Source organism: Oncorhynchus kisutch, linkage group LG18 (genome assembly GCF_002021735.2).
Source record: "Oncorhynchus kisutch isolate 150728-3 linkage group LG18, Okis_V2, whole genome shotgun sequence".
Lineage (NCBI taxonomy): Eukaryota > Metazoa > Chordata > Actinopteri > Salmoniformes > Salmonidae > Oncorhynchus > Oncorhynchus kisutch.
The window spans coordinates 29,673,078-29,700,041 of NC_034191.2; the positions used below are offsets into that span (position 1 = coordinate 29,673,078).

Genomic DNA, 26,964 nt, shown 5'->3' on the forward strand with positions numbered 1-26,964 from the left:
ACGGAAATTCAATGTCCACGGGCAACATCTAGTGGAAAGATAGAAAAACTGCATTTCCAGAACTTCACTGGGCACTGGAGATTAGATTTTTTTCAGCACTCGAGATTAGATTTTTTTCAGCACTCGAAAACTTAATATGCTAAAACCACAAAATATATATCAGAGAATACTTAGCGTCATGAGCTAGCCTTACATACGTAACGTTTTTTTTTGGCACGGAGTCATGATTATGAAAGGCTACATATTACAACAGATTACAAAAGATTCAAAACAAGTCGTCTTTTCACCGGAAGTTACAGGTACAAAATATGACGTGACACTTAGAAACTTCCGGAACAGCAGTCTTTTTTAGTCCTACGAAGGTCGATTAGACACAGACACATTAGCTACTGTACTGAGTTGAGTCTTCAAATACGAACTACTTTTCTTGTTATATTTGACTAGCTAGCTATCTTTATCAAAAATGCCAAGAGGAAGCAGAAGCCGGACGTCAAGGATGGCCCCTCCAGCCCGGTATGAAAATTGACAAAGTCATGACATTAACAACGCATTGCCAGCTAGCTAACTTGATGCTAAATTTACTAACGCTAGTTGCCTGATTTTACTTGCTCGCAAGGCTTGTATAATTTCCCTAGTCTATATTTCACGTGGTGTCTGTATTTCAAAGGTGTTATAATAGTAATCTAACGTTAGCAAGATAACAAATGTAGTAGTTAGATATAAATATGGTATTTTGGGCTAGCTAGTTAGGCAGCTGGCACAACTACTAGCTAGCTTGCTAGACACTGCTGGTGTAGTTAGGTGAAACTGATAGTAATAATAAGACAAGTAACTAAATGTACTGAATAAATATCTGGTAGGCTAATGTTTACACTACCTTAATTTACTTTGATCTAAGTTACTGAATTGGCCCAGAATAATTTACTGAGGTTGATGCTGTTCATTGACTTAATTCAAGTTCTTCAGTGACACATGATTGAGTGTTGTCACTTGATTGCTCATGTAATGAATGCACTTTCTCTTAAAAACCAGGATGGCTCCACCGCAACCCCCCATGGCCAGGGCTGCACCACCTCCATCCTACGCGCCTGCCCATGCCCCCCCGTCCGCCATGGCTGCCCCAGCCGCTGTTGCCCCCCGGCAGCCAGGCATGTTTGCGCAGATGGCCACCACAGCCGCTGGGGTAGCCGTTGGCTCAGCCGCAGGGCACATGATCGGCCATGCAATGACTGGAGGAATGGGTGGGGGCGGAGGAAGCCAAGAGGCTGCCAAGCCTGATGTCACCTACCAGGTAGGTGATCACTGCTTAGTCACAGTGAGTGACAGGGCCATGGGATTGAAGTGGCTTTGTGTCATGTAGCCCAGTTAGTGATGAGTATGAGTGAGTCAGAGAGAGGATAAGCCATTTAGGATTATACCCTGTGCCAGGCCTTAAAGAGCATCTAAATAGTTGAGAATAACATCAACACTAACCTCCAATGCTTTGCTTCTCAGGAGCAGCCCCAGCAGTACCAGCAGCAGTACCAACAGCCACCTCCCATGTACCAGCCAGCCCAGTATCAGCAGCAGCCCCAGTCCATGTTCCAGCAGGAGCCTGCACCACAGCATGGATCCTGCTCATATGAGCTCAAGCAGTTTATTGAGTGTGCTCAGACCCAGAGCGACCTGAAACTCTGTGAGGGCTTCAGCGAGGTGCTCAAGCAGTGCAAGTTCTCAAATGGTGAGTCTAAAAGTGTGTGTTAATACAATCTTAGCTGTTACTGGACATATTTGTGAAAAAGAGGGTGCTTTTATGTATCCCTGAAAGTTTTAAATAGTGATAGTGACTATTTTATGCATTCATTAGATTTGATCAATTGACTTGTTGCCTATCGCTTGCCTTACCTGGTGTCATTGTCACCTTTTGGAATAGGATTAATAAACTCAGCAAAAAAATAAACATCACCTTTTTCAGGACCCTGTCTTTCAAAGATAATTGGTAAAATTCCAAAACTTCACAGATCTTCATTGTAAAGGATTTAAACAATGTTTCCCATGTTTGTTCAATGAACCATAAACAATTAATGAACATGCACCTGTGGAACAGCTTAGACGGTAGGCAATTAAGGTCACAGTTATGAAAACTAGGACACTAAAGAGGCCTTTCTACGGACTCAGAAAAACGTCAAAATAAAGATGCCCAGGGTCCCTGCTCATCTGCGTGAACGTGCCTTAGGCATGCTGCGAGGAGGCATGAGGACTGCAGATTTGGCCAGGGTAATAAATTGAAATGTCTGTACTGTGAGACGCCTAAGACAGGACGGACAGCTGATCGTCCTCGCAGTGGCAGACCACGTGTAACAACACCTGCACAGGATGGGTACATCCGAACATCACACCTTTGGGACAGGTACAGGATGGGAACAACAACTGTCCTAGTTACACCAGGAACGCACAATCCCTCCATCAGTGCTCAGCCTGTCCGCAATAGGCTGGACTGACGGCTTGTAGACCTGTTGTAAGGCAGGTCCTCACCAGACATCACCGGCAAAAACGTCACTTATGGGCACAAACCCACCGTCGCTGGACCAGACAGGACTGGCAAAAAGTGCTCTTCACTGACGAGTCGTGGTTTTTTCTCACCGGGGGTAATGGTCGGATTTGCGTTTATCGTCGAAGGAATGAGCGTTACACCGAGGCCTGTTCTCTGGAGTGGGATTGAGGTGGAGGGTCCGTCGTGGTCTGGGGTGTTGTGTCACAGCATCATCGGACTGAGCTTGTCATTGCAGGCAATCTCAACACCGTGCGTTACAGGGAAGACATCCTCCTCCCTCAATTGGTACCCTTCCTGCAGGCTCATCCTGACATGACCCTCCAGCATGGCAATGCCACCAGCCATACTGCTCGTTCTGTGCGTGATTTCCTGCAAGACGGGAATGTCAGTGTTCTGCCATGACCAGCGAAGAGCTCGGATCTTAATCCCATTGAGCACATCTGGGACCTGTTGGATCGGAGGGTGGGGGCTAGGGCCATTTCCCCCCCCCCCCAGAAATGTCTGGGAACTTGCAGGTGCCTTGGTGGAAGAGTGGGGTAACATCTCACAGCAAGAACTGGCAAATCTGGTGCAGTCCATGGGAGGAGATGCGCTGCAGTACTTAATGTTACTTTTGATTTTGACCCACCACCCCCTTTGTTCAGGGACAAATTGTTCCATTTCTGTTAGTCACATGTCTGTGGAACTTGTTCAGTTTGTCTGTTGTTGAATCTTATGTAAATACAAATATTTAGTTTGCTGAAAATAAATGCAGTTGACAGTGAGGATGTTTATTTTTTTGCTGAATTTATAAAGTTTTATGGCAGCGACTGTTTTTCATCGAGGAACCAGACTAGTGTTCTGTAAGTGTCAGGTGTTCATTTTATTAAGACTGACTTGAGTCAACTGACCTCATTTGTTGAACACCACTCAAACTGTACCTAGGCCCACTAATGTATGTTGTCATAGTTACAAGGTCCCACTTAAAGATCTTGGGGGCCAAGAATATTAACCACAAATGTATGCAATACACTGAGTGGCCACAAGGTGATGCAGAACTATGAGACATTAAATCATGAAATGTGTCGGCGCTCATGCCAGGCTCTCACACATTTGATTTCACTGTGAGTAAGGACTGTCCTCCATTCCCGGTTAGGGAGTTACTGTTTTTTTATTTCACAAAATGTTTTCTTTAATGTTGATGTTGGGGTTGTGCTGCTGCCATGCATTGCCTCTGGAGTCCTCTATCAATAAAAATGACAAAATGTACAATTTCCCTAAAGTAAATTTGTATTTTTCCTCCACAGGGATGTCCTGAGAGACAAACAACCCCAGCAACGCTGAACATACACACTCAACACTTAAAGAAGTAATTTACAAACACTTGATAGACTTTGCTTTGTTTTGGCACTTGATCAAATAACTGTTAATCATCATATATGGACAATTTAAAAACATTTTCCTAGGGTTGATGCTGTGAAGCTTGTAATAAGTCATTTCAAATGAAAACATGCAAAAAAATAAACTACACGTTTGTCTTTAATGCTTAAACATGGGGTGTATTCATTGCGTATTGTAACGGAAACTGTTTACCTTTAAGAACCAACCAGAGCAAACGGAATGTAACGGGGAGGGACCTACCTGAATTTATCCAATAGAAACTTGTTTTCGTTGCAAAACGTTTTCTGTTGGGAGTAAACGCTTTTGGTTGCAAAACGTTTTGTAACCGACCATGTTTTGCTACAGCATCGTAATGAATACACCCCTGTTGTAAATTAGTCTGGTCCCTAGTCTCAGCCGGCTGGGGACAAGATTAGTTGTAAATCTACCTGATGTATTTTAACAGTAATATTCCCTCATAGCCTGGTTAAATCAGACAAAGTAGTGTTTGAAATCCGTTCGGATGCCAGGCTAACTCCCTCATAGATCAATGTAAACTTCATTGTTGGTAGATATTCCCTTGGTCCACCCATTTCCATCATATCTGGATTAGGGTTGTACAGTCGCAATTTGCTTGTAACAAGTTTAGGATCTAATAAAGCGCTTCACATTAAAGACTCTTCTGAATCCCATTCTCCTATCCCTGATAATGTGATGCAGTGTTACATAAATTGGATCATCAATCATTGTGGAACATTTGTCTTAACTAACGCTAGGCTACAGCAAGAAGAACATGCAGTTATTATTATGCCGTTTCTTTTATTGAAGGTTTACTACTACAGTACGTCTATTTATGTGCCAGCTGTTATGCCCAGTTTTATATGATTATGTTACATGCAAACTGAAGGGGATCTAGCAGAGAGGAATCGTTTTTTTGGGGGGGGGGGGGGGGCTAGTGTTATTTCATCAAGAAGATGTTGAATGCCTGCTCTTGATACGGTAAGTGTTGATCGTAAGAATGTCGTGTTTGTTCAACTTGACAAGATTGCTATTTAAAATGGCAAATGTTGATAGGAGCCAAATGTACGACAGCAATTATGGCTGATTTGTTTCTTCTCAAATGACTTGATAGAAATGCTAACCGATTGAATATCAACGTGTGACAAAGGCTGACGATGCTCACTAAGAACGGAACAATATTGTCTCGTCGTGTATCCCACAAAATGCAACGCTCGCTTGCATTTATGATGACAATTCTATCTAGTAATGGTTACATTTATCAGTCCATATAATATATTGGACACTTTTGGAATATTTTTAACTAAAATGTAATCATTATATAATGGCGATTTAATTCACGTGCTAGTCGGAACTAAGAAATTCAGAAATGCCCGACTTGTTAACTGGTTGAAGCGACACGTGTATAACTGCCACCAGTTAGCTATTCGAACATTACCAGTATCCTAGTTCCGGCATAACGCGTGAACGAAATCAATGTTTATTTTTTATATTGGCATGGGTTTATGAATTACCTAGTGTGAAATAGCATAGATATGTCTACATTCTGTCACACGTTGTTCTTTCCCTCTTCATGGCTACCCGCGGGGGGCGCTTCGAAATGTCAGTACAGAGCCAGCATTTACACCAGTTCAACATGGCATCTGCACCTCTATCCCGGGTCTCCAACCTAGCTATTGTTTATTAGACCTATATCCAGACCCAATCATTAAAGGGTCCATTTGCCGTTTGCACATGCCTCCTGTGTGTTTATTTTATACAACCATTGTTTTCAAAACAATAGGGCTACTGTCATCAAAAACCTACATCAATTGTCTCCTATGTGCTTACTTATATTGCTGTTAGAGTTCGGAATGGAATTATTTGGGGGGAATTTAATTTTTACTTAATGTTATACATTTCACTGTGTTAGATTTGATAAATGTATGACATGTTTTGTTAAAAGGGCAATCAACTTCACAAATGCAGCTCAGTTCAATGAGAAAGTGAGTTTGCCCTGTATATTACCTGTGTTTTTTCTTCAGCTTGTGGGCATCAGTACAGTAGTCTAGTAGCCCTAGATAACCAGTCACGCCAACATGACCAAGAGGATGAGATCCCAGATTGGGTGGGAGCTCAGGAGTTCTATGGCAAATATGACCCCAATGAGATCTTGGAAGGTATGGTATCATTTGTATGTCATATGGGATTGTTGACATGAACCTCGGAGGTAAAAAGAGCATGAACCCATTTTCTATTCATTCACTGCATAGAAATAGCCTGGCTCCAGATCTGTTTGTGTTGCACACCCGTAACAAACTTGCATGTCAACTCAACAATGTTTGGCAATGCATCACAGTGACCATATTATCTGGGACCAGACTAGAACATAATCTCCACAGAAATGAAACTCTAAACAAAAGAACCAATTCAATGAGATGTCCAACTCTAAACACACACCAACCTCACCTCAGTCTAGACTGGTTATGGAAGGGAGTTTGGGTTCTGTGAACTCACTAGTAAACCCGGTCATCAGTGACATCCTTTGTGTCACTGTGTGTTGTTTGTTAGTCGAGCGGTATGCCATTACGTAACTAAACTGCATTGTTGAGCCGGGCAGTGTTCATTTGAACATGTTTTAGGACCAAGGTTTTGGCACTGAACACTACCAGTCATTGGTCAGCTAGTAGAGTCATGTCATCCCACTCAGATTCACACAGCAATTCACAAAAATTTAACAAAGACAGGACAGATCAAAGAGGAGACAATTCATTGTAGTGTTTTGTACATAAAAAACACATGCAGTATGTGGGCCACATGGGAATAAAACCCACCACAACCCTGGTGTTGCCAACATCATACTCCAACTAACCGAGCCATTCTACCCATGCCAGCACAAGATAACCATTTGCCTTTACGAAAACCTTGATGATAAACCTCAAATCCAGATCCCATCACGAGATAATGTATTATAGTATGTACAGTACTCCAACCTAGCTATTGTATGTGCACTTTATGTCCCTAGAGTGTTGTTTTGAAGTGGACACACCCCCTAACCATGGGTGTGTGTGAATAAGTTAGCCATTACTCCTGGTGACGCACTATACCACTGTTCTGATTGGGCCAGTGGGCTCTGACATGGTCACACAAAAGCACACCATATATTATTGCATAACATACACATCCCTTGTATTATCGTGTCAGTTTCCTGCACACGTGGAGAGAACACCCGCATTTCAATATACTGAGATGTACTTTCTTTTGTGGCCTAATGCAGCTTTGTCATTATATGGTGTAGGCCTACATCCGAAGAGGGTTCTCAAAAAGAAAATGGTAAGGATGAACATGTTGTAGAGGCTACCTTAATATATAAAGCTGTGCTTCAAATATTTAAATATCTATCTGATAGGGATAGACAATCAGTCTCAGCCTTGTGAGATTTTAGCTCAAGTAAATGTTCTGCATTAGATACACATTGTGTCCTGTATTGGTTTACTTAGGTTTGTATTACGTCCTATATAATCTCGTGGACAGATGCTACTACCATTTGTGTTATGTGCATCTGTCGACAGACTGGAATTCGACGACTAATGAGAAACATGGTTCTGGTACGCAGATTATGTGTCGCTTATCATTTGGACAAATCATGATTTCGCATTTTTTTAATTTGGGAAGGGGACATTTTGCCCATAGACTGGCCCGAAACTGGCTGAGAGTTTCAATTTAGAGAGATTGAGATGAGACTTCGCTAGTTTCGTCAGTACATTTTCTAACATGTTTACCCTCTAATTATAGTACCTCCATGCTCCCCCCAGAATTTAATAGTGACTGACGCAATTACACAAGATTTTAGTTCTGGGTGTCTGAGATTACATCCTATAAAGTGAAGAGAGTGGTGATCAGAGGGTTGTCGGTTCAAATCCCTGGAGGGGCACATTGCCATTGTTTCTTTGTTCTGGAACACATCTAATAAGTGCAGTTCCACTTAAGTATTCATCTGTACAAATAAAATCAAAACGTGAAATATGTGTGATGTTTTTTGTTGACGTTTGTTTTTCCTGTCCTTGTGCCTCAGGACTATGCAGTCAAGATCATCGACATCACTCCTTCTGACAAGATCTCGGCTGCAGAGATCGAGGAGATCAAAGTGGCCACAGTGAAGGAGATTGATATTCTCAAAGAAGTTTATGGAATGGACAACATCAGTAAGCAAAATAACACCATTATACAAACATTATTGTCCCTTTAATGGACTTAAGATACAGTTGAAGTCGGAAGTTTACATACACTTAGGTTAGAGTCATTAAAACTCGCTTTTAAACCACTCCACAAATTTCTTGTTAATTAACAAACTATAGTTTTGGCAAGTTGGTTAGGGCATCTTCTTTGTGCATGACACAAGTAATTTTACCAACAATTGTTTAGACAGATTATTTCACTTATAATTCACTGTATCACAATTCCAGTGGGTCAGAAGTTTACATACACTAAGTTGACTGTGCCTTTAAACAGCTTGGAAAATTCCAGAAAATGGTGTCATGGCATTAGAAGCTTCTGATAGGCTAATTGACATCATTTGAGTCAATTGGAGGTGTACCTGTGGATGTATTTCAAGGCCTACCTTCAAACTCAGTGCCTCTTTGCTTGACATCATGGGAAAATCAATAGAAATCAGCAAAAAAATTGTAGACCTCCACAAGGTTGGTTCATCCTTGGGAGCCATTTCCAAATGCCTGAAGGTACCACATTCATCTGTACAGACAATAGTACGCAAGTACAAACACCATGGGACCACGCAGCCATCATACCGCTCAGAAATGATACAGTCTGTCGCCTAGAGATGAATGTACTTTGGTACGAAAAGTGCAAATCAATCCCAGAACAGCAGCAAAGGACCATGTGAAGATGCTGGAGGAAACAGGTACAAAGGTATCTATATCTACAGTAAAATGAGTCCTATATCGATATAACCTGAAAGTTCGCTCAGCAAGGAAGAAACCACTGCTCCAAAACCGTCATAAAAAAGCCAGACTACAGTTTGCAACTGCACATGGGGACAAAGATCGTACTCTTTGGAGAAATGTCCTCTGGTCTGATGAAACAAAAATAGAACTGTTTGGCCATAATGACCATTGTTATGTTTGGAGAAAAAGGGGGAGGCTGGGTCTGAAAATCCATACCAATGGATTGCAGCTATTTGTCGCTTGACTGGTATGTCTTTAAAACCAGTGGTTCTTAAACCTCTCCTTGGGGACTCTAAGCCGTTTCATATATTTGATCTATTCCAGAGCTTGCACACCTGATTCAATTCATCACTAATCATCAATGCCTTATATAGGTGAATCAGGTGAGCTAGTTTAGAGCTACAACAAAATTGTTAAACTTCTGGGCGTCCCAGAGTAGAGGTTTGAGAACCACCATTTTAAACAATAGATGAATTATAACGAAGACGTGAGAAATGTCCTAGAACTATACCCTCAAAAGACATGCACTGAGGAATATTGGTCCGCTGTGTTTAGTACAGAACAAGTAGCTAGATGACATCCACAGTGAAATATCTGTTTATAACAATCACTTATACCCTCAACTCTGGACCTCAAAGCCAGTGACACTGCATTGATAAAGAATGGTGTCCATTCTATTATATAGATTTGTGTTCTGAAATATTGCACCCTACTGAATTATTCCTGGATGGGAAGTGTGTTACATTATGGTTAAAAAGGTCATTTCAACTGTATGAGCTTCAACTCAGCACTGCTGCAAAAGCTTCTTAGTACTATGAAGCTAGTGATTTTCTTTCCTTTTTATTTTTTTCTACATTGTAGAACAATAATGAAGACAAACTATGAAATAATGTAGTAACCAAAACAAGTGTTAAATATTTTAAATAGCTACCCTTTGCCTTTGACAGCGTTGCATTCTCTCAACCAGCTTTATGAGGAATGCTTTTCCAACAAATGCTGAGCACTTGTTGGCTGCTTTTCCTTCACACTGCGGTCAAACCCATCCAAAACCATCTCAATTGGGCTGACATCAGGTGATCTGATGCAGCACTTCATCACTCTCCTCGCTCAAATAGCACCTAACACAGCCTGGAAGTGTTGGGTCATTGTCACGTTGAAAAACAAATTATATACGCCATCTGGTTTGCGCCTCGCTGCAAAATGCTGGTTAAGTGTACCTTGAATTCTAAATAAATCTGTAACCAAAAAAAGCACCATCACAACACCTCCATGCTTCATGGTGGGAACCACACACGGAGATCATCCGTTCACCTACTGTCTCTCACAAAGACAGGGCGGTTGGAACCAAAAATCTCAAATTTGGACTCGACAGATTTCCACAGGTCGTGTTTCTTGGCCCAAGCAAGTCTGTTCTTTCTTCTTCTCAGCAATTCAACCATGAAGGCCTGATTCACGCAGTCTCCTAATTGAACTCTGAAACATTTGAGGTGCAGTTAACTAATAAACTTATCCTCTGCAGCAGAGGTAACTCTGGATCTTCCTTTCCTTTCCGGTCCTCATGAGAGCCAGTTTCATCATAGCGCCTAATGGTTTTTGCAACTGCACTTGAAGAAATTTTCCAGACTGACCATGTCTTAAAATAATGATGGAATGTTGTTTCTCTTTGCCTATTTTAGCTGTTCTTTACATATAGACTTTGCCCTATTTGGTAAAAGACCAACTTGTTTACCCCCCTACCATGTCAGAACACAACTGATTGGATCCAATGCATAAAGAGATTATCAATTAACTTAAGGCACACCTGTTAATTGAATTACATTCCAGGTAACTACCTCATGAAGCTGGTTGAGTGCGCAACGCTGTCAAGGCAATGCGTGGCTACTTTGAAGAATCTCAAATGGAAAATATATTTGGATTTGTTTATGTTACTTCATAGTTTGATGTCTTCACTATTCTATAATGTAGAAATAAAGAAACTTGACTGGTACTGTACATTGTAGGTTATACTGCAAACTGCTTAAGGGAGTGTTAGAACACTTAAATTGTGTGCAAATTTTTGGATGAATTTTATTTATTATAAATCTGAAATTGATGCATCCTAAATTGTGCAAATGTATGACTAAATAGACGGATTATAATGAGCTGCAAACTCAACATCACAGAGCCAAGCTACAGGTTTATTACATACTAAGAGTGAGGTTTATACACATTCTTGGTATGATCCATAGCAAAACACAAAACAAGAACACATTTTTGGGCGGGAAATTAACTCATTTGTGGGATGAAATGGAGTGTCCATGTATAATATGACAGAAGGGACATATCAACAAGCAGGGGAACAAGAGCATTCTCCATTCATCACCTATGAGAACCTAATACTGGTCCATTTATTCCCCTAGTTATTCTACGAGGCTGCTCTAATAACTAGAATCTTAAGCGGTAGTCATCCACAAGAGGTCATCGGTTCTGACCTTAGCCCTTCAGGGATGACATGCCTGCTCTCATGATCTCATCCACCAACAGGATGTTGCTGGCTATTACCGTGCTGTGTACAGAAAAAAAAACACAAATCAACATCAGTTTAATCCAAAGGGTCATTGATTCTTAAATCTACAGGGTAATACTGATTTGAGATTTTAAAAGGGTGTGTTCTTACCATGAATGAAGGAGTTGTTTCTTAACACTGTAGTTATCCCAAACCCCAGCTTCTGAAGCGACCATAGGTTCACCTAAAGAAAGGTAATGGGTCAATTTTAATCGTTTTTTTTATTTGACATAGGAAATGGGTATGATGTGAAATAAAGCCATATATACACCCAATTTGAGCTTTTAGGAAAAAAACATTCGATACCAGAACTCAGGTCCACTCCAACCAGCTGACCACTCTCTTTGTACTCAGTCTGGAGTTTGACCAGGGTCTCCATTGGATCATACCCAGAGTTCTGGGCTAGTACCTGGAGAGAAAGAAACAAAGTCAATTAGCAGTAGACAGCAATACTTTTCTTAAAGGGTTACTTCAGGATTTTGTCAATGAGGCCCTTATGTACTTCCCCAGAGCCAGATGAACTCGTGGATACCATTTTTGTCTCGGTGTCCAGTATGAAGGAAGTTAAGAGGTAGTTTCACAATCCAATGCTTGCTAACACTACTTAACAATTGCGCTAGCTACCAACTTTCTTCAAACTGCGCGCAGAAACATAAGTTCATCAGACTCTTGGGAAGTAGATAAAGGGTCTAATTGTCAAAATCCTAAAGCATCCCTTAATCTAAAAGCTAGATATTCTTAATTGCCAGCGTTTTATCAATAGAATGTCAAAGCATGGAAGGCATTGACAAAGAAAACTTTAAACCTTTGTTTTAAGACTCATTACATACCTTAGGGATGATGAGGAGGGCATCCGCGAAAGCCTGCACACCCAGCTGAGCCCGGCCCTTCACTAACAGTTTATGCTTTATCAGAGCATCATGCACAGCCACCTCAAAGGCCCCGGCCCCTGACACCACGCAGCCTGCAAAGTCAACACTGGGGTCAGTCTCTGAACAACAGCTGATAAGCAGTACTGAAGAGCTCAGTCAGGCACACATTGACAAACATAATAAAGTGATTTGAGGCTAAGTTTGAAGATTAATGGATGCTATCTGACCAGAATAATCAACATTCTTTTGGGTCTTGACAGTGGGACGTAACCTGAAATTTGTGTATGCACTAAAACTAGCTACTTCGAGAGCTTAGGACTATAAGGTTCTATCTGCAAAAATATGATTGAGATAATTGGCTTTAAAGTTCCGAACCCTCATTGGTTTGAATGGTATCAGCAATTCCTATCTTGTATTCTTTTGAACTTAACCACATGAATTGAGGTATTAAGTATATACATAAGTAGAGAACATTGAACAGAACAAGGCTATGGCAATAAAATAAGATTAAAAAACAGATAGAACCTTATAGTCCCAAGCTTGACTTGTATTCACTCCTCTATTGAGTAGGTGAGGCACAGGACAACACTCACTCTTAGTAAAGAAATGAAAGGATGCTTTTGCATGGTGTCTGACTGCATCCACTACTGACAGAGTGACACAGAATTCATCCATGCCTACAAATCTATTTCAACAATCAGCATTTACAGAATCAGCCACATCTTGATCAAATCAAAGACTCCCCCACTCAATCTATCATCTTATGGTAAAGCCTAACGGAGCAGGATTCAAATAGTTTCAGATTAATCCTGCCTGGAGTGCCAGATGAACAGGGTTTGAACTTCCATTGCATCGTTACGTACCGTCCTCGATGGCGTTCTTGACGGCCCTGAGCCCATCCCTGACTGCGTCTTTGATCTGAGTCAGGGTGTGTTTGTTGGGTCCCTTTACCAGCAGGGTCACTGACCGGGGGTTCCCACACTTCTCTATGAATGTGTACTTCTCCTCACCCTGTATGGGGGAGAAACCACTACATATTTAACTTCATGATAAACCACAACATTACATCTTTCACCACCATGATATCTTATACACATTTTTACCAAATCATAGATTTTCATAGTATTGGAAAGAAGGGACAAGGCAAGCCGATAGGCCCCTTTAGTATCCTTACTCAGTATGGTGAATTTGGACAGTGATTCCACACACAACAGGAGGAATTCTGTACCAACTATTTGGGAAGCAGACTGGTATAGACTATTTATGACTGCTTGTTCTGGTCATGAGGTAAAGAACCAGCATGTTAACTCACCAGTGTGTGTTCATAGACCAGACCAGCCTGGCCCAGGCATTCTGGAGTGAGGTCTTCAAAAGAGTTCATGGCGATACCTCCACAGGCCAGGGTGAGTCTGAGGGGAGGGGAAGAGACCGGGGGCAGACAGGTCAACAAAACAAAGTAAATAATTCAAAAGTAGTAACACAGACACATTGTATTCACTCCTCTACTGAGTAGGTGAGGCACAGGACTGCACTCACATTTAGTAAAGTAGCAGTGAAAATATGCTTTTGCATTGTATCGGACTGATTTTACCACTGACAAGAGTAACATAATTGGTCCAAGCCTAAGAAGTGTACCTCAGCAAAATGCACTGTTTAAGCTTGTAAACAAAAAGGGAGGCAGGCTATATTTATTTTACCTTTCCATGTTCCTCCTCTTGGTCCTACGGAGAGCTACAATGCCCTCTTTGGCCAGAGCATCCAGGGAATATGGGTCAATTCCCTGTGAGGAAAATACAGTTGGGTTCATTAAATATCAAAAATATAATTCCAATCAATACAACTTTAATATGGTGCAACACTGAATGTACTGGTCTGCTGAATACATGTGGAGGAGAATGCAGCTCAAAGAAAGCACACAGGGATGTTCATTGTACCGTCATAGTATTGCATGAGTCTTCAAATCATTTCCTTTGAAAGATCACAGTCCACATTTCCAAAATAATTTCTTCACTGGTGAAAAAAGCAACTTCCTGGTCATACCTTCTGGTTGAGGACCACAAAGCCTTTGTTGTTATCAGCACACACTGCATTCTTGAGCTCGATTATCTTCTTCACGCGCTCCTCAATGAACTTCCTCTCAGCAGCCACCAGCTTCTCCCTCTCGCCAGCACTCTTGTAGAAGAAGCCAGAGTTCACCTCGCTGAAAGTAAAGCAGGGGTTTATGTGAACTAACAGTTTATAAACCCATGCATGCTCTTTTCACAAACTGCTGAGGACACTCCATTGGGAAAGTATACAACATAGGCGGACACACCACAAGCCTCCTTACTGTAGTAGGTACATCCTATAAATAGTGACTTTACAATTACCTAAATTCACTGCTGCTTATAAAGAGCGTTGCCTCATCTCTTAAATTAACTCAACTGCTGTACTTGTATTAACTTCTCCATGCAGTAGGTGAGGCACAAGACAGCACTCACCTTAGTAAAGATGTGAAAGGATGCTTTTGCATGTTGTCTGAATGCATCTACTACTGAGAGTAACACAGAATGTGTCCATGCCTACAAATATATTCCAGATAGTAAAAGGCAAAGCTAGCTGCGCCAACATTATACTGACGTTTTCTCATATTCCAAAGAGGCGTTGCAAGTGAGCACAAAGGCATCCTCCACCCGTTTCTTCATGTCAGGATGACGGGCACCGTGGTCCAACACCAGGCCTCGTATCAGCCTAGGGAGGGGACACAAAAGTCACAATGTAGGACAGAATTTGAATGTACTCCGTGTCAGTGACTGTCATGTGAGTGTGTATGAGAGAGATGTACACTCACTGTGTGTCGCTGTCAGTCTTATGCTTCATCTCCATGATCTCCACCATGAACAGGTCAATAGGCTCGTTGGGTCTGTGGATAGCCAGCACAGCATCTACCACAGCCTGCAAAATATCCACAAAGTGAAGGGGTGAAGTTAGATGCACTTATCATTCAATCAGATGACAAGTACATCAATTACAGTATTGCTTGATTGAGCTTGTCCACAGAGTGAAAATTTAAAAATCGCAAACAAAAAGTGGCCTAGCGTCATGCTCGCCCCGGACGCTTGTTCACATTTGCTAAACGTTCTCCAAAAACCTGTCACTGAAATTCACACTTCTACTCAATACAACACACACATTGAATGGGAGGAAGGAATATACATCAGTGGAGGCTGCTGAAGGGAGGATGGCTCATAATGGCTGGAACGGCACAAATGGAAAGGCATCAAACACATAGAAACTAAAGATGCACAATATATCGATGAACATAACAAAATCTGACGATATTAGCTAAAAATGCCAACATCGGTATCGGCCCGATGTCTAGTTTAATGGCGATGTGCAAAACCGATGTCAAAGTTGATGTGCATACCTATATAATGTATGTAAATGACGTAATGACGCTACGGAAAATTTTGTGCAACACGGCATTCCTAACCTAACCCACAATGTCTGCTGTGTGGATCGAGCAGTCATTTGAAAGAACATTTCCGTGAGACAACTCAAAAGGCGAAATCCATTAAAAATTGATAATGGAATTCATTGCCCTTAACAAGCAACCGTTTTCTGTCGTGGGTGATGTTGGCTTTCGCGACTGGTCAAGCACCGGTACACACCACCGTTATCAAGTGCGCTATTTTCCAGATGTTGCCCTATCGGAGTACCACAGTAATAGCATCACTGCTATTAGCTTCACAACATACTATGGAACGCCGTTTGGGTCTGCGTGTCAAATTATACACGTCAAACACTATTTGACGCATTAAATAAGTGGTTAATTTGACATGTCAAATGACAGTTCTATTCTAGAATGTTGTGTGTTCTGAATTTGCACATGCAAGCCAAGCGCCACCACTACCATCAGTAGCACTGCCATACACAAGATCTTGTGGCATTTTTTGGTTAAACTATCCCCAATTCAATCGAATTGCAACCCTCTGCATGCACAGTGCATTCTTCCATCACACGTGCAGTGCACTCTTACATCACATGTACAGCTGATTCTCAAGATCTTGCACACTAATGAGATGCTATTGAGCCCACACTACTACACTGTCTGGGCCAAGGACTGCATGCTTTCTGGTATGTTTTGATTACAATACTGGGTGGGGAGAATATATTTTATGACATACATGATTTTTTGTTGACTAGTAAATAGAAGCCTACAGCAAAATGTGTTTAAATCATTTCTAACTTGTTAACAATTTCTGCTAGTTAGTTTTTGCTACCATATGGGTTTTTAGCTTGCTTGAACCTGCTAAACTGGGTTGTGTTAATTCACCTGTTTCCATACATGTTTCATTTTAAAACATGTATCTTACAAAGGAGTTTAATCTAACTGCTTAACTATTTATCTGTACATGGAATTGTATTTGGGGTTTTAGAAAACGTTTTTTCCCTTAATTTTTACAGGAAAATGCCACAGGCATTATCTGATGCGTGGAGACATTTCACTGCAGCTAATGTAGAAGGAAAAGCTGTGTACATTTGCAAATACTGTGCCAAATTATATGTGAAGAATGCAACAAAGATACAGAATCATCTGGCCAAGTGCATAATGTTCCCTCAGCGCTCACAAGAAGCAATCTCTGACAAAAGTCCCTCTACTTCTATTCGTGGTGAAAACTATAAATCAGACACATTATCGATAGCAACAGCTCATGGTTCTCCTGGAATCAGAATGTTTTTTGACCAAATGGAGGAACGTAGTCAGAAATGCTGATGAATGTCTTGCTCGAGCTGTGTATGCAACTGCTTCACCTCTGATGATCACAGGCACTGTGTATTGGAAGAGATTTATGAATGTTCTTCGCCCAGCATACACTCCAACAAGACATGCTTTATCTACTCATTTGCTGGATGCAGAGTTCAACAGAGTTCAAGTGAAGTTCAAGCAAATCATCTCTGATGGGTGGTCGCATGTTTGTGGGCAAGGAATAATTAGCTACCTCATCTCCACCCCTCAACCAGTATTCTACAACAGCACAGACAAGGGAAAACAGACACACCGGTCTCTACATTGCAGATGAGTTGAAGGCAGTGATCAATGACCTTGGACACAGAAGGTATTTGCACTAGTGACAGACAATGCTGCATACATGAAGGCTACTTGGTTTAAAGTGGAGGAGTCCTACCCTCACATCACACCCATTGGCTGTGCGGCTCATGCATTGAATCTGCTCCTCAAGGACATCATGGCACTGAAAACAATGGACACTCTACAAGAGAGCCAAGGAAATGGCTAGGTATGTGAATGGTCATCAAGTTATAGCAGCAACCTACCTCACCAGGAAAAGTGAGAAGAATAAGAAGACCACATTGAAGCTGCCCAGCAACACCTGTTGGGGTGTTGACAGTCTCCTGGAGAGGAAGGAGTCTCTCCGAGAAATGGCCATATCACAGTTTGCCGATGTGGACAGCCCCATCAAGAGGATCCTCCTGGATGATATATTTGGGAGAGTGGTAAGCAGCCAGAAATCTATAGCAGTAGACATTGCATGGATTGAGGAAGACAATGCCATCCTGTCTGATGTTTAGACTCTGCTTGCAGATGTAAGAGAAGAAATCCGTACTGCCCTGCCCACTAACTGTTGCTCCAAGCAGAGGAAACTGCAGTTCTGAAATATATCAAAAAGCATGAAGACGTCTGCCTGAAGCCCATACATGCCGCAGCGTACATGTTGGACCCCAAGCATGCTGGCAAGAGCAGCCTGTATGGTGCAGAGATCAATTTGAGGCTTTTTGAGCTTGACAACGATCCATCCTCAACAAGGTTGGAAAGTGACAGTGAAGATGAGGCCTCAGCATCTGAAGTTCAATAGGTGGACATTGAAGAGGTTCAGTGAGAAGGCATGAAAGCCTGTGAGGAAGACAACCAAAGCTTTAGTCCAGAAACTATCATTTTACTCATGTTCAAAACATTTTTGGGAGATGCGATGGATCATTGGGGATCATTCAATATTCCCTTTTTGTTGTTCCATAAAATCATCCCATGTGAAGAGTGAACTCATTTAATTAAAAGTTCAATTCTTAACTAAATTGTTTTTATTTCTATTGGAAGGATTTAATCATTTGCAATTATGTCTACTTATGATAAGGTAAAAAGGTTTATGTTTCTGTCTCCATATGATAAATATATCCCAATGCAAAAAACATCTATATTTAAATGGTATTAATATTAATTTGCATACATTTCTGTTAATTCCCATGGAAAGTTTCCACGTCTGAATAATCCCCAAAATGTGCAGCCCTACCAACCACCATGGAGGACAGATAAGAACAGTCTTCTAAATTAGGGTTATTTTAGATGATACCTACCTATATAGTTAGCGAGCTAACTATATACAGTGGGGCAAAAAAGTATGTAGTCAGCCACCAATTGTACAAGTTCTCCCACTTAAAAAGATGAGGCCCGTAATTTTCATCATAGGTACACTTCAACTATGACAGACAAAATGAGGAAAAAAATCCAGAAAAATCACATTGTAGTATTTTTATTGAATTTATTTGCAAATTATGGTGGGAAAAAAGTATTTGGTCAATAACAAAAGTTTATTTCAATACTTTGTTATATACCCTTTGTTGGCAATGACAGAGGTCAAACATTTTCTGTAAGTCTTCACAAGGTTCACACACTATTGCTGGTATTTTGGCTCATTCCTCCATGCAGATCTCCTCTAGAGCAGTGATGTTTTGGGGCTGTTGCTGGGCAACACAGACTTTCAACTCCCTCCAAAGATTTTCTATGGGGTTGAGATCTGGAGACTGGCTAGGCCACTCCAGGACCTTGAAATGCTTCTTACGAAGCCACTCCGTTGCCCGGGCGGTGTGTTTGAGATCATTGTCATGCTGAAAGATCCAGCCACGTTTCATCTTCAATGCCCTTGCTGATGGAAGGAGGTTTTTACTCAAAATCTCACGATACATGGCCCCATTCATTCTTTCCTTTACATGGATCAGTCGTCCTGTTCCCTTTGCAGAAAAACAGTTGTTGATGTTTCCACCCCCATGCTTCACAGTAGGTATGGTGTTCTTTGGATGCAACTCAGCATTCTTTGTCCTCCAAACACAACGAGTTGAGTTTTTACCAAAAAGTTATATTTTGGTTTCATCTGACCATTTGACATTCTCCCAATCTTCTTCTGGATCATCCAAATGCTCTCTAGCAAACTTCAGACGGGCATGGACATGTACTGGCTTAAGCAGGGGGACACGTCTGGCACTGCAGGATTTGAATCCCTGGCGGCGTAGTGTGTTACTGATGGTAGGCTTTGTTAATTTGGTCCCAGCTCTCTGCAGATCATTCACTAGGTTCCCCCGTGTGGTTCTGGGATTTTTGCTCACCGTTCTTGTGATCATTTTGACCCCACGGGGTGAGATCTTGCGTGGAGCCCCAGATCGAGGGAGATCATCAGTGGTCTTGTATGTCCTCCATTTCCTAATAATTGCTCCCACAGTTGATTTCTTCAAACCAAGCTGCTTACCTATTGCAGATGAAGTCTTCCCAGCCTGGTGCAGGTCTACAATTTTGTTTCTGGTGTCCTTTGACAGCTCTTTGGTCTTGACCATAGTGGAGTTTGAAGTGTGACTGTTTGAGGTTGTGGACATGGGTCTTTTATACTGATAACAAGTTCCAACAGGTGCCATTAATACAGGTAACGAGTGGAGGACAGAGGAGCCTCTTAAAGAAGTTACAGGTCTGTGAGAGCCAGAAATCTTGCTTGTTTGTAGGTGACCAAATACTTATTTTCCACCACAATTTGCAAATAAATTCATAAAAAAATCCTACAATGTGATTTTCTGGATTTTTTCCCTAATTTTGTCTGTCATAGTTGAAGCGTACCTATGATGAAAATTACAGGCCTCTCTCATATTTTTAAGTGGGAGAACTTGCACAATTGGTGGCTGACTAAATACTTTTTTGCCCCACTGTAGCTACTGAAACAGATGTCGTTTTGCTATGTTTTTGGGGAAGAACATTGTTTGCATCCATGAGCTAGATAGCTTTTTTATTTTATTTTTATGACTAGCACTGTAGGTGCGCGAGACAACTCTACCAGCATCATAGCATACGTATTGATGAATGAATCGTTGTGACATGAAATACGATTGATAGTTAATACACATTGATTACGCTGTGTAAAAGATGTATGAACGTGTTAAATTATTATGTGACGTGCAGTCATATTCGGGTCCTGATTGCGTGTCAAATAACACTATTTGACCAAAGACCCAAACTGCATTTTATAGAAATCCTGGTGGAGAATGAAACTACAAAATTAACAACGAAACAGCACAGCAAGTAAGTGAAAGAAATCGGTTTTGATTATGTTTTACTGGTAATGGGGACATATGTAAATGCCAACAAAATAACTTTTTGGTGAGTGTGGTGTGTGTAATCTTTATTTAACTAGACAAGTTAGTTAAGAACAAAATCTTATTTACAATGATGCCCAGCATCGTCTGGGTTTGGCCCAATTGTGCGCCGCCCTATGGGACTCCCAATGAAGGCCGGATGTGATACAGCCTGGATTCGAACCAAGGACTGTAGTGACGCCTGTTGCAGTGCCTTAGACCGCTGCGTCCATGTGTGTGTGATAAGCATTCTAGTACAGTTAAGTGGTTAAAAGGCCGCAAAATCAGCGCATCACTAATAGAAACCATGTGTTTGACACCAATCCACCAAATGCGCTCCAGCCATTACCACGAGCCCGTCCTCCCCTGATAAAGCTGCCACCAACCGCCTGTGATAAACATGCATAATGATCTGCATGTCATTGTGTCAGTAAGGGGAAAACACTGCATGAAACCTTCACTATTCAGTTAACATGCACTCTTAAACACACACCACTCTTCCACAAACACACATACTCCCAACTTTTAAAACATTACATGCCGTCTAGACCTGGCACAGAACTTATGTAGCAGGCAAAACCCTGAGGACTAACTGTTCAGATTTTTTTCCCTCTTTTTTGCCCCTGACCGTTCCCTCTGTTGTCTTTGCCAAGGGATATTTGATAGGAACTGTAAAATGGTCCCTACCACTTCCACTGGATGTCACCATTCTTTGGAATTTGGTTGATGTTATTCATTTGTGCAAAGAAGAAGCACATCCTGGAACAAGGTTACCCTATTGAGAGTTGCACCAGATATAAAAAGGAGCATGGTTTGTTTACTTGCTGTATTGAATACAGATTGCCCCATCTTCAATTTGATCGATTATTAACGTTTAAAAATACCTAAAGTTGTATTACAAAAGTAGTTTGAAATATTTTGGCAAAGTTTATAGGCAACTTTTGAAATGTTTTATAGTGACGTTCTGTTTTTGTAAGCTGTTTCTTTCTGGATCAAACGTGCTTTATAAATGGACATTTTGGGTATATATGGACGGAATTAAATCGGGGAAAAAAGGACCAATTGTGATGTTTATGGGACATATTGGAGTGCCAACAAAAGAAGCTTGTCAAAGGTAATGCATGTTTTATATTTTATTTCAGCGTTTTGTGTAGCGCCTGCAGGTTTGAAATACGCTACCCTCTTTATTGACAGTGCTATCATCATAGAATAGCTTCTTAATGCTTTCGCCGCAAAGCTTTTTAAAATCTGACATGTTGGCTGGATTCACAACGAGTGTAGCTTTAATTGAGTATCTTACATGTGTGATTTAACGAATGTTTGATTTTATATCATTATTTGAATTTGCCGCGCTGCATTTTCCCTGTTTTTCCCCCCAAGTGAGACGCAAGCGTCCCCTATACCATATGAAGTTAAATTCACCTATATTTAAACAAAACTGACTTTATAAACATTTTATCAACAGGTGCCATCAGGTTCTTTAGAACGGTAGGGCTAAAAAAGTCAATAGTATCATATGAAACGTTACTACGGTATTCTAAAATGTTGGTATCATAAGCATCATGACGTTTTGGTACTGGTAGACAGTGCAACAGCACCTGACTCAAGTAAATCAGCTAAAATGAATATCATGATGATGATCATCATGATGGGGAAGAAGTGTGACATCACTCCGTCCCCCACGGACTGGAGTTACCCATCTCTGCTCTAAGTATTTGAAAGATTTCAAATAGTTTGAACACAGATCTGGACAAGTGCTTGCTTGACAAGCAATAAAGTAATGTAAGCCAGATTCATGAACTCTCCAACCCACCACTCACAACAAACAGTCAAACACACACTCCTACCTCTGTGAGGAGATCAGCCAGCTCAGCATGGACCTTGGTTCTGAGGGAGGTGCGGGCCACGTGGATGAGAGTCTCTCTGTCCATCTCTCTGGTCACCTTCATCTCCTCCAGCACCTCCAGAGCCTTATCCTTGGCTGCCTCAAAACCTTCTGCTATTATCCGTGGGTGGAGACCCTTTTTGGTGGGGGGGAAAAACAAAATCACAAAACCGGTTAGGGAAAAAAAACACAGGAATAGGGGGTTAACTAATGGTACTGGGATGCAGATTCTGCAACCTGCTTTAGTTGCACTGATTCTACATTTATCAATTAACTATCACACGACCTTGCTAAAAATGAAATTCTTCATCAAAATCCCTTCTTTCAACAATGAAATTACCATTGTTGAAAAGGGTATTTCAATGACATGTTTGAGGCTTCTCCCAAGCCAAATCTCACCTCTGACACATACAGGTCTGCTTGTTTCAGGAGCTCCCCAATGATGAGCACATTGGATGTTGTACCGTCACCTGTGATGTCATCCTGTGCCGTAGCCACTTTGGCAATCAAGGATGCCGTCGGATGCTGGATTTGCTGATTGAAAAAAAGACATGTGTCAAAGCAAGAATATAAAGCAATCTATCTCACACTTAGTAAGGTTACAGCTGTTAGATGAAATGTACTAGTCTGTTGAATACATGTGGAGGAGAATGCAACTCCTCCAATACAGAGGTTACAGACCAAACTTTACTCTAGCACAGAGTAAAATCCAGGGGAGATACAAAAGAAGCAGACATGGGTGTTCACTGTGCATCAAACTCATGGGAACATTTTTCTTACCATTTCGTGCAACAAGACATTACCATCTTTGGTCAACTTTATGTCACCAGCCCCTGATACAAGCCTGCAAGTAAGCACACAAAAATAATTTGTTAGAGTCATGTTTGCATATTTAATACATTACTAGATGCATTGTAGGCTTATGTCTCTAATCATGTGAGTATAGCTAGAAGGCAATAAGACTAGTTGTATATAAACTATGATACAGTCAGCTTTTAAGTTAGTCTCTAAAGTAGAGGTCGACCGATTATGATTTTTCAGCGCCGATACCGATTATTGGAGGACCAAAAAAGCTGCTACCGATTAATCTGCCATTATTTTTTTGTGTGTAATAATTTCAATTCCAACAATACTGAATGACTTATTTTAACTTAATATAATACATCAATATAATCAATTTAGCCTCAAGTAAATCATGAAACATGTTCAATTTGGTTTAAATAATACGTTTTGGAGAAGAAAGAAAAAGTGCAATATGTGCAATGTAAGAAAGCTAACGTTTGAGTTCCTTGCTCAGAACATGAGAACATATGAAAGCTGGTGGTTCCTTATAACATGAGTCTTCAATATTCCCAGGTAAGAAGTTTTAGGTTGTAGTTATTATAGGAATTATAGGACTATTTCTCTCTATACCATTTGTATTTCATTAACCTTTGACGATTGGATGTTCTTATTGGCACTTTAGTATTGCCAGTGTAACAGTATAGCTTCCATTCCCTCTCCTCGCTCCTCCCTGGCCTCGAACCAGCAATACAACGACAATTAGCGGGCGCTAACTAGCTGGCCATTTCACTTCGGTTACACGAGCCTCATCTCGGGAGTTGATAGGCTTGAAGTCATAAAAAGCGCAATGCTTGATGCACAACGAAGAGCTGCTGGCAAAACGCACGAAAGTGCTGTTTCAATTAATGTTTACGCGCCTGCTTCTGCCTACCACCGCTCAGTCAGATACTTAGATACTTGTATGCTCAGTCAGATTATATGCAACGCAGGACACGCTAGATAATATCATCAACCATGTGTAGTTAACTAGTGATTATGATTGTTGTTTATAAAATAAGTTTAATGCTAGCTAGCAACATACCTTGGCTTACTGCATTCACCTAACAGGCAGTCTCCTTGTGGAGTGCAATGAGAGAGAGGCAGGTCGTTATTGCGTTGGTCTAGTTAACTGTAAGGTTGCAAGATTGGAACCCCCGAGCTGACAAGGTGAAAATCTGTCGTTCTGCCTCTGAACAAGGCAGTTAACCCACCACTAGGCCGTCATTGAAAATAAGAATGTGTTCTTAACTGACCTGCCTAGTTAAATAAAGGTATAACAAATTATTATAATAAAATAAATAATTTTTTTTAATCGGCAAATCAGCGCCCAAAAATACCTATTTCCAATTGTTATGAAAACTTGAAATCGGACCTAATTAATCGGTCCACCTCTAATTGTGACGTTGAACAATAAACTGGGATTAGAACGTTCGGAAGGCGAGTTGATGCCACAGTGCTCAACAGAACTAATAGGAGCTGGCAGGGTGAAAAAATGTCCTAAAATAAGGCCTCTTTTTTCATGATTACTTAAACTATGGCAGGCAGCTGGGACATATGGTAATACTATGAAACTGGGCTCCAGCACAGATGCAATGAACTAGTTTTTATTAGAGAAAAGCGTTACAAATGTCATGTGTCCAGCCTACTAGGGGTTAGATTATGGTTAAAGATAAGCTTCACCCATTTTTTATGTTATATTGTTTTTGTGCATCTGAGCGATGTTCTATCGATTCCCAGGGTCATTTCATGTGTATCTGAGTTATTGGAGTTCAAGCAGGCAGAAATCCAGCCAGTATGATTTAGCATTGTGATAAGAGTTTGCAAATCTGTCATGAAGGCAAAGGGTGGCTACTTTTAAGAACCTCCAAATATATTTTGATTTGTTACTACACGATTCCATGTGTCATTTCATAGTTTTGATGTCTTCACTTCATTTCTACAATATAGAAAATAATCTAAAAAATAATAATTTAAACCCTGGAATGAGTAGGTGCCCAAACTTTTGACTGGTACCGTGTGTGTGATATATAAATATATATATTTTTTTTAATAGTTCCCGCGGCTATGCTCAAACTTTTAGTGACTGTTCTAATGCTAGTGCATTGTTCAATTGTGCTAGTTAGCAACTTCCTTCAAACTGCACGCAGAGACAAACATGGTATCCACGAGTTTAACGTTACCCAACTTTGGAGAAGTAGATAAAGGCCCTCATTACCAAAATCCTGAAGTATCCCTGTAAGGAGTACTACTGTACTAGTAACGGTAGGTTCCTATTAGTACATATTCGGCTAGCTAAATCAAAGCTAACTAACAGTAACGTTAGTTAAAACAAGTATTTTGGTGTTGACTAGGAAATCCACTATCTAGCAAGATTAGTTTCTTAGAAACTACGGTCTACAATGGATCTGACAAAAGAAACATGTTTAATACCATAAATGGCCTACTGGCTGCCAGGCTACCACGATGCTAGCTAAAGCTAGCAGCAGTAGTAGTAGCAGCATGCTAGCTAGCTAGCTAGCTAGCTAGCTAGCTAGCATGACCAGTCGCACTCACATTTTCATTGTTCCTTTTGGTCCCAAATTACTTTTGAGCACATCCTGAAGACCACGCGCAGCGCTGATATTTACTGCAAGAGCGGCTTGAGCACGGGCCACCTCAGCTTTCGGGTTTAATGCCTTTATTGCAGTCATGGTGTAAGCATGAGCTATTCAGTTAATCCACGCTGTATAATTTACAGTAACGGCTAAACTAACAGAGGCCGGTTTCTGGAACTCTCTGGGCTTCACGTGCGGAAATTGACAGTGGTCCCGCCTTACTGTATTTCATTGGCCAGCTGTTAGACGGAAATCCAAATTACCCTGATTGGTGAAACAACAGTTCACTCAAATATCGAAAGAAAGGAGTCAACCTGTTTGTTCACGAGATTCAATTTGGCGCTGAACGGGACGTAATACAAATCTGTTCAAACTGGGCTGTTTATAATTGTATGCGATTTATAAATCAATTACAAAGTGCACTCACTGCGCCTTTCTAAGCTCTACCATCATGAGCAACAACTTTGTATTGCACATGTGTAAAATGAAATGCTATGAGTATGAACATAAAAAGCAAATGTAGATGTAAAAAGAGATGTCATTGGTCACACTGTCAAAAAGACAATGCAATTGGAGGCGCTATACTTAAAAAAATATATATATTTTATTTTTAACTTTGAGAAAAACCACTGTCGGAGTTTTAATTTGTATTTATTTTTTTAAATTTAACATCAATACACAAAGCACATGAGGGAACACAAGCATACATAGATTACAAACAATGGACAATCGAGCTAAGGGGTCACATTACAATTTACACAAGGACCTTAAGGGATTAAGGGACATGCATATACTTACAATACTAACAGCTTTTTTGTTGGTAGAGCATTTAACCGTCTTAAAATACAGTTCAATTTCTTTTTGTAGGGTACGAAAATGTGGTTTTCTGTTTGTAAATTTACATTTGTGTATATGAAAGTTGGCCAAAAGAATAATGAAATGAATTACATAAAAATGTTTCAGCTTATTTCTATTGTATATAAAGAATCCAAACAGTACATCTCT

At 40.8% G+C, this 26,964-nt stretch overlaps 2 protein-coding genes and 2 non-coding genes across 4 annotated transcripts; 1 reads left to right on the forward strand and 3 right to left on the reverse strand.

Annotated features, from left to right (window-relative positions):
- The first annotated feature begins 246 nt into the window (after positions 1-246).
- On the forward strand, positions 247-4,579 carry LOC109875580 (coiled-coil-helix-coiled-coil-helix domain-containing protein 2). The gene is made up of 4 exons (XM_020467934.2): positions 247-513; positions 1,033-1,291; positions 1,495-1,720; positions 3,820-4,579. Exons 1-4 carry the CDS (start codon positions 464-466, stop codon positions 3,828-3,830), a joined length of 546 nt encoding a protein of 181 aa, XP_020323523.1. The 5' UTR covers positions 247-463; the 3' UTR covers positions 3,831-4,579.
- Positions 4,580-11,009: 6,430 nt separating this feature from the next.
- Positions 11,010-26,440, reverse strand: LOC109875579 (T-complex protein 1 subunit zeta-like). Its single transcript, XM_020467933.2, has 14 exons — positions 25,919-26,440; positions 23,324-23,387; positions 22,943-23,077; positions 22,506-22,679; positions 15,101-15,204; positions 14,890-15,000; positions 14,311-14,470; positions 13,968-14,050; positions 13,583-13,679; positions 13,134-13,281; positions 12,229-12,362; positions 11,705-11,807; positions 11,510-11,582; positions 11,010-11,398 (listed from the first exon to the last, which is right to left on the reverse strand). Exons 1-14 carry the CDS (start codon positions 26,053-26,055, stop codon positions 11,326-11,328), a joined length of 1,596 nt encoding a protein of 531 aa, XP_020323522.1. The 5' UTR covers positions 26,056-26,440; the 3' UTR covers positions 11,010-11,325.
- On the reverse strand, positions 12,814-12,947 carry LOC116354901 (small nucleolar RNA SNORA15). The gene has a single exon (XR_004204111.1). It is a non-coding gene; the product is annotated as a small nucleolar RNA SNORA15 (small nucleolar RNA).
- On the reverse strand, positions 23,159-23,297 carry LOC116354902 (small nucleolar RNA SNORA22). Its single transcript, XR_004204112.1, has one exon. It is a non-coding gene; the product is annotated as a small nucleolar RNA SNORA22 (small nucleolar RNA).
- Positions 26,441-26,964: the final 524 nt, after the last annotated feature.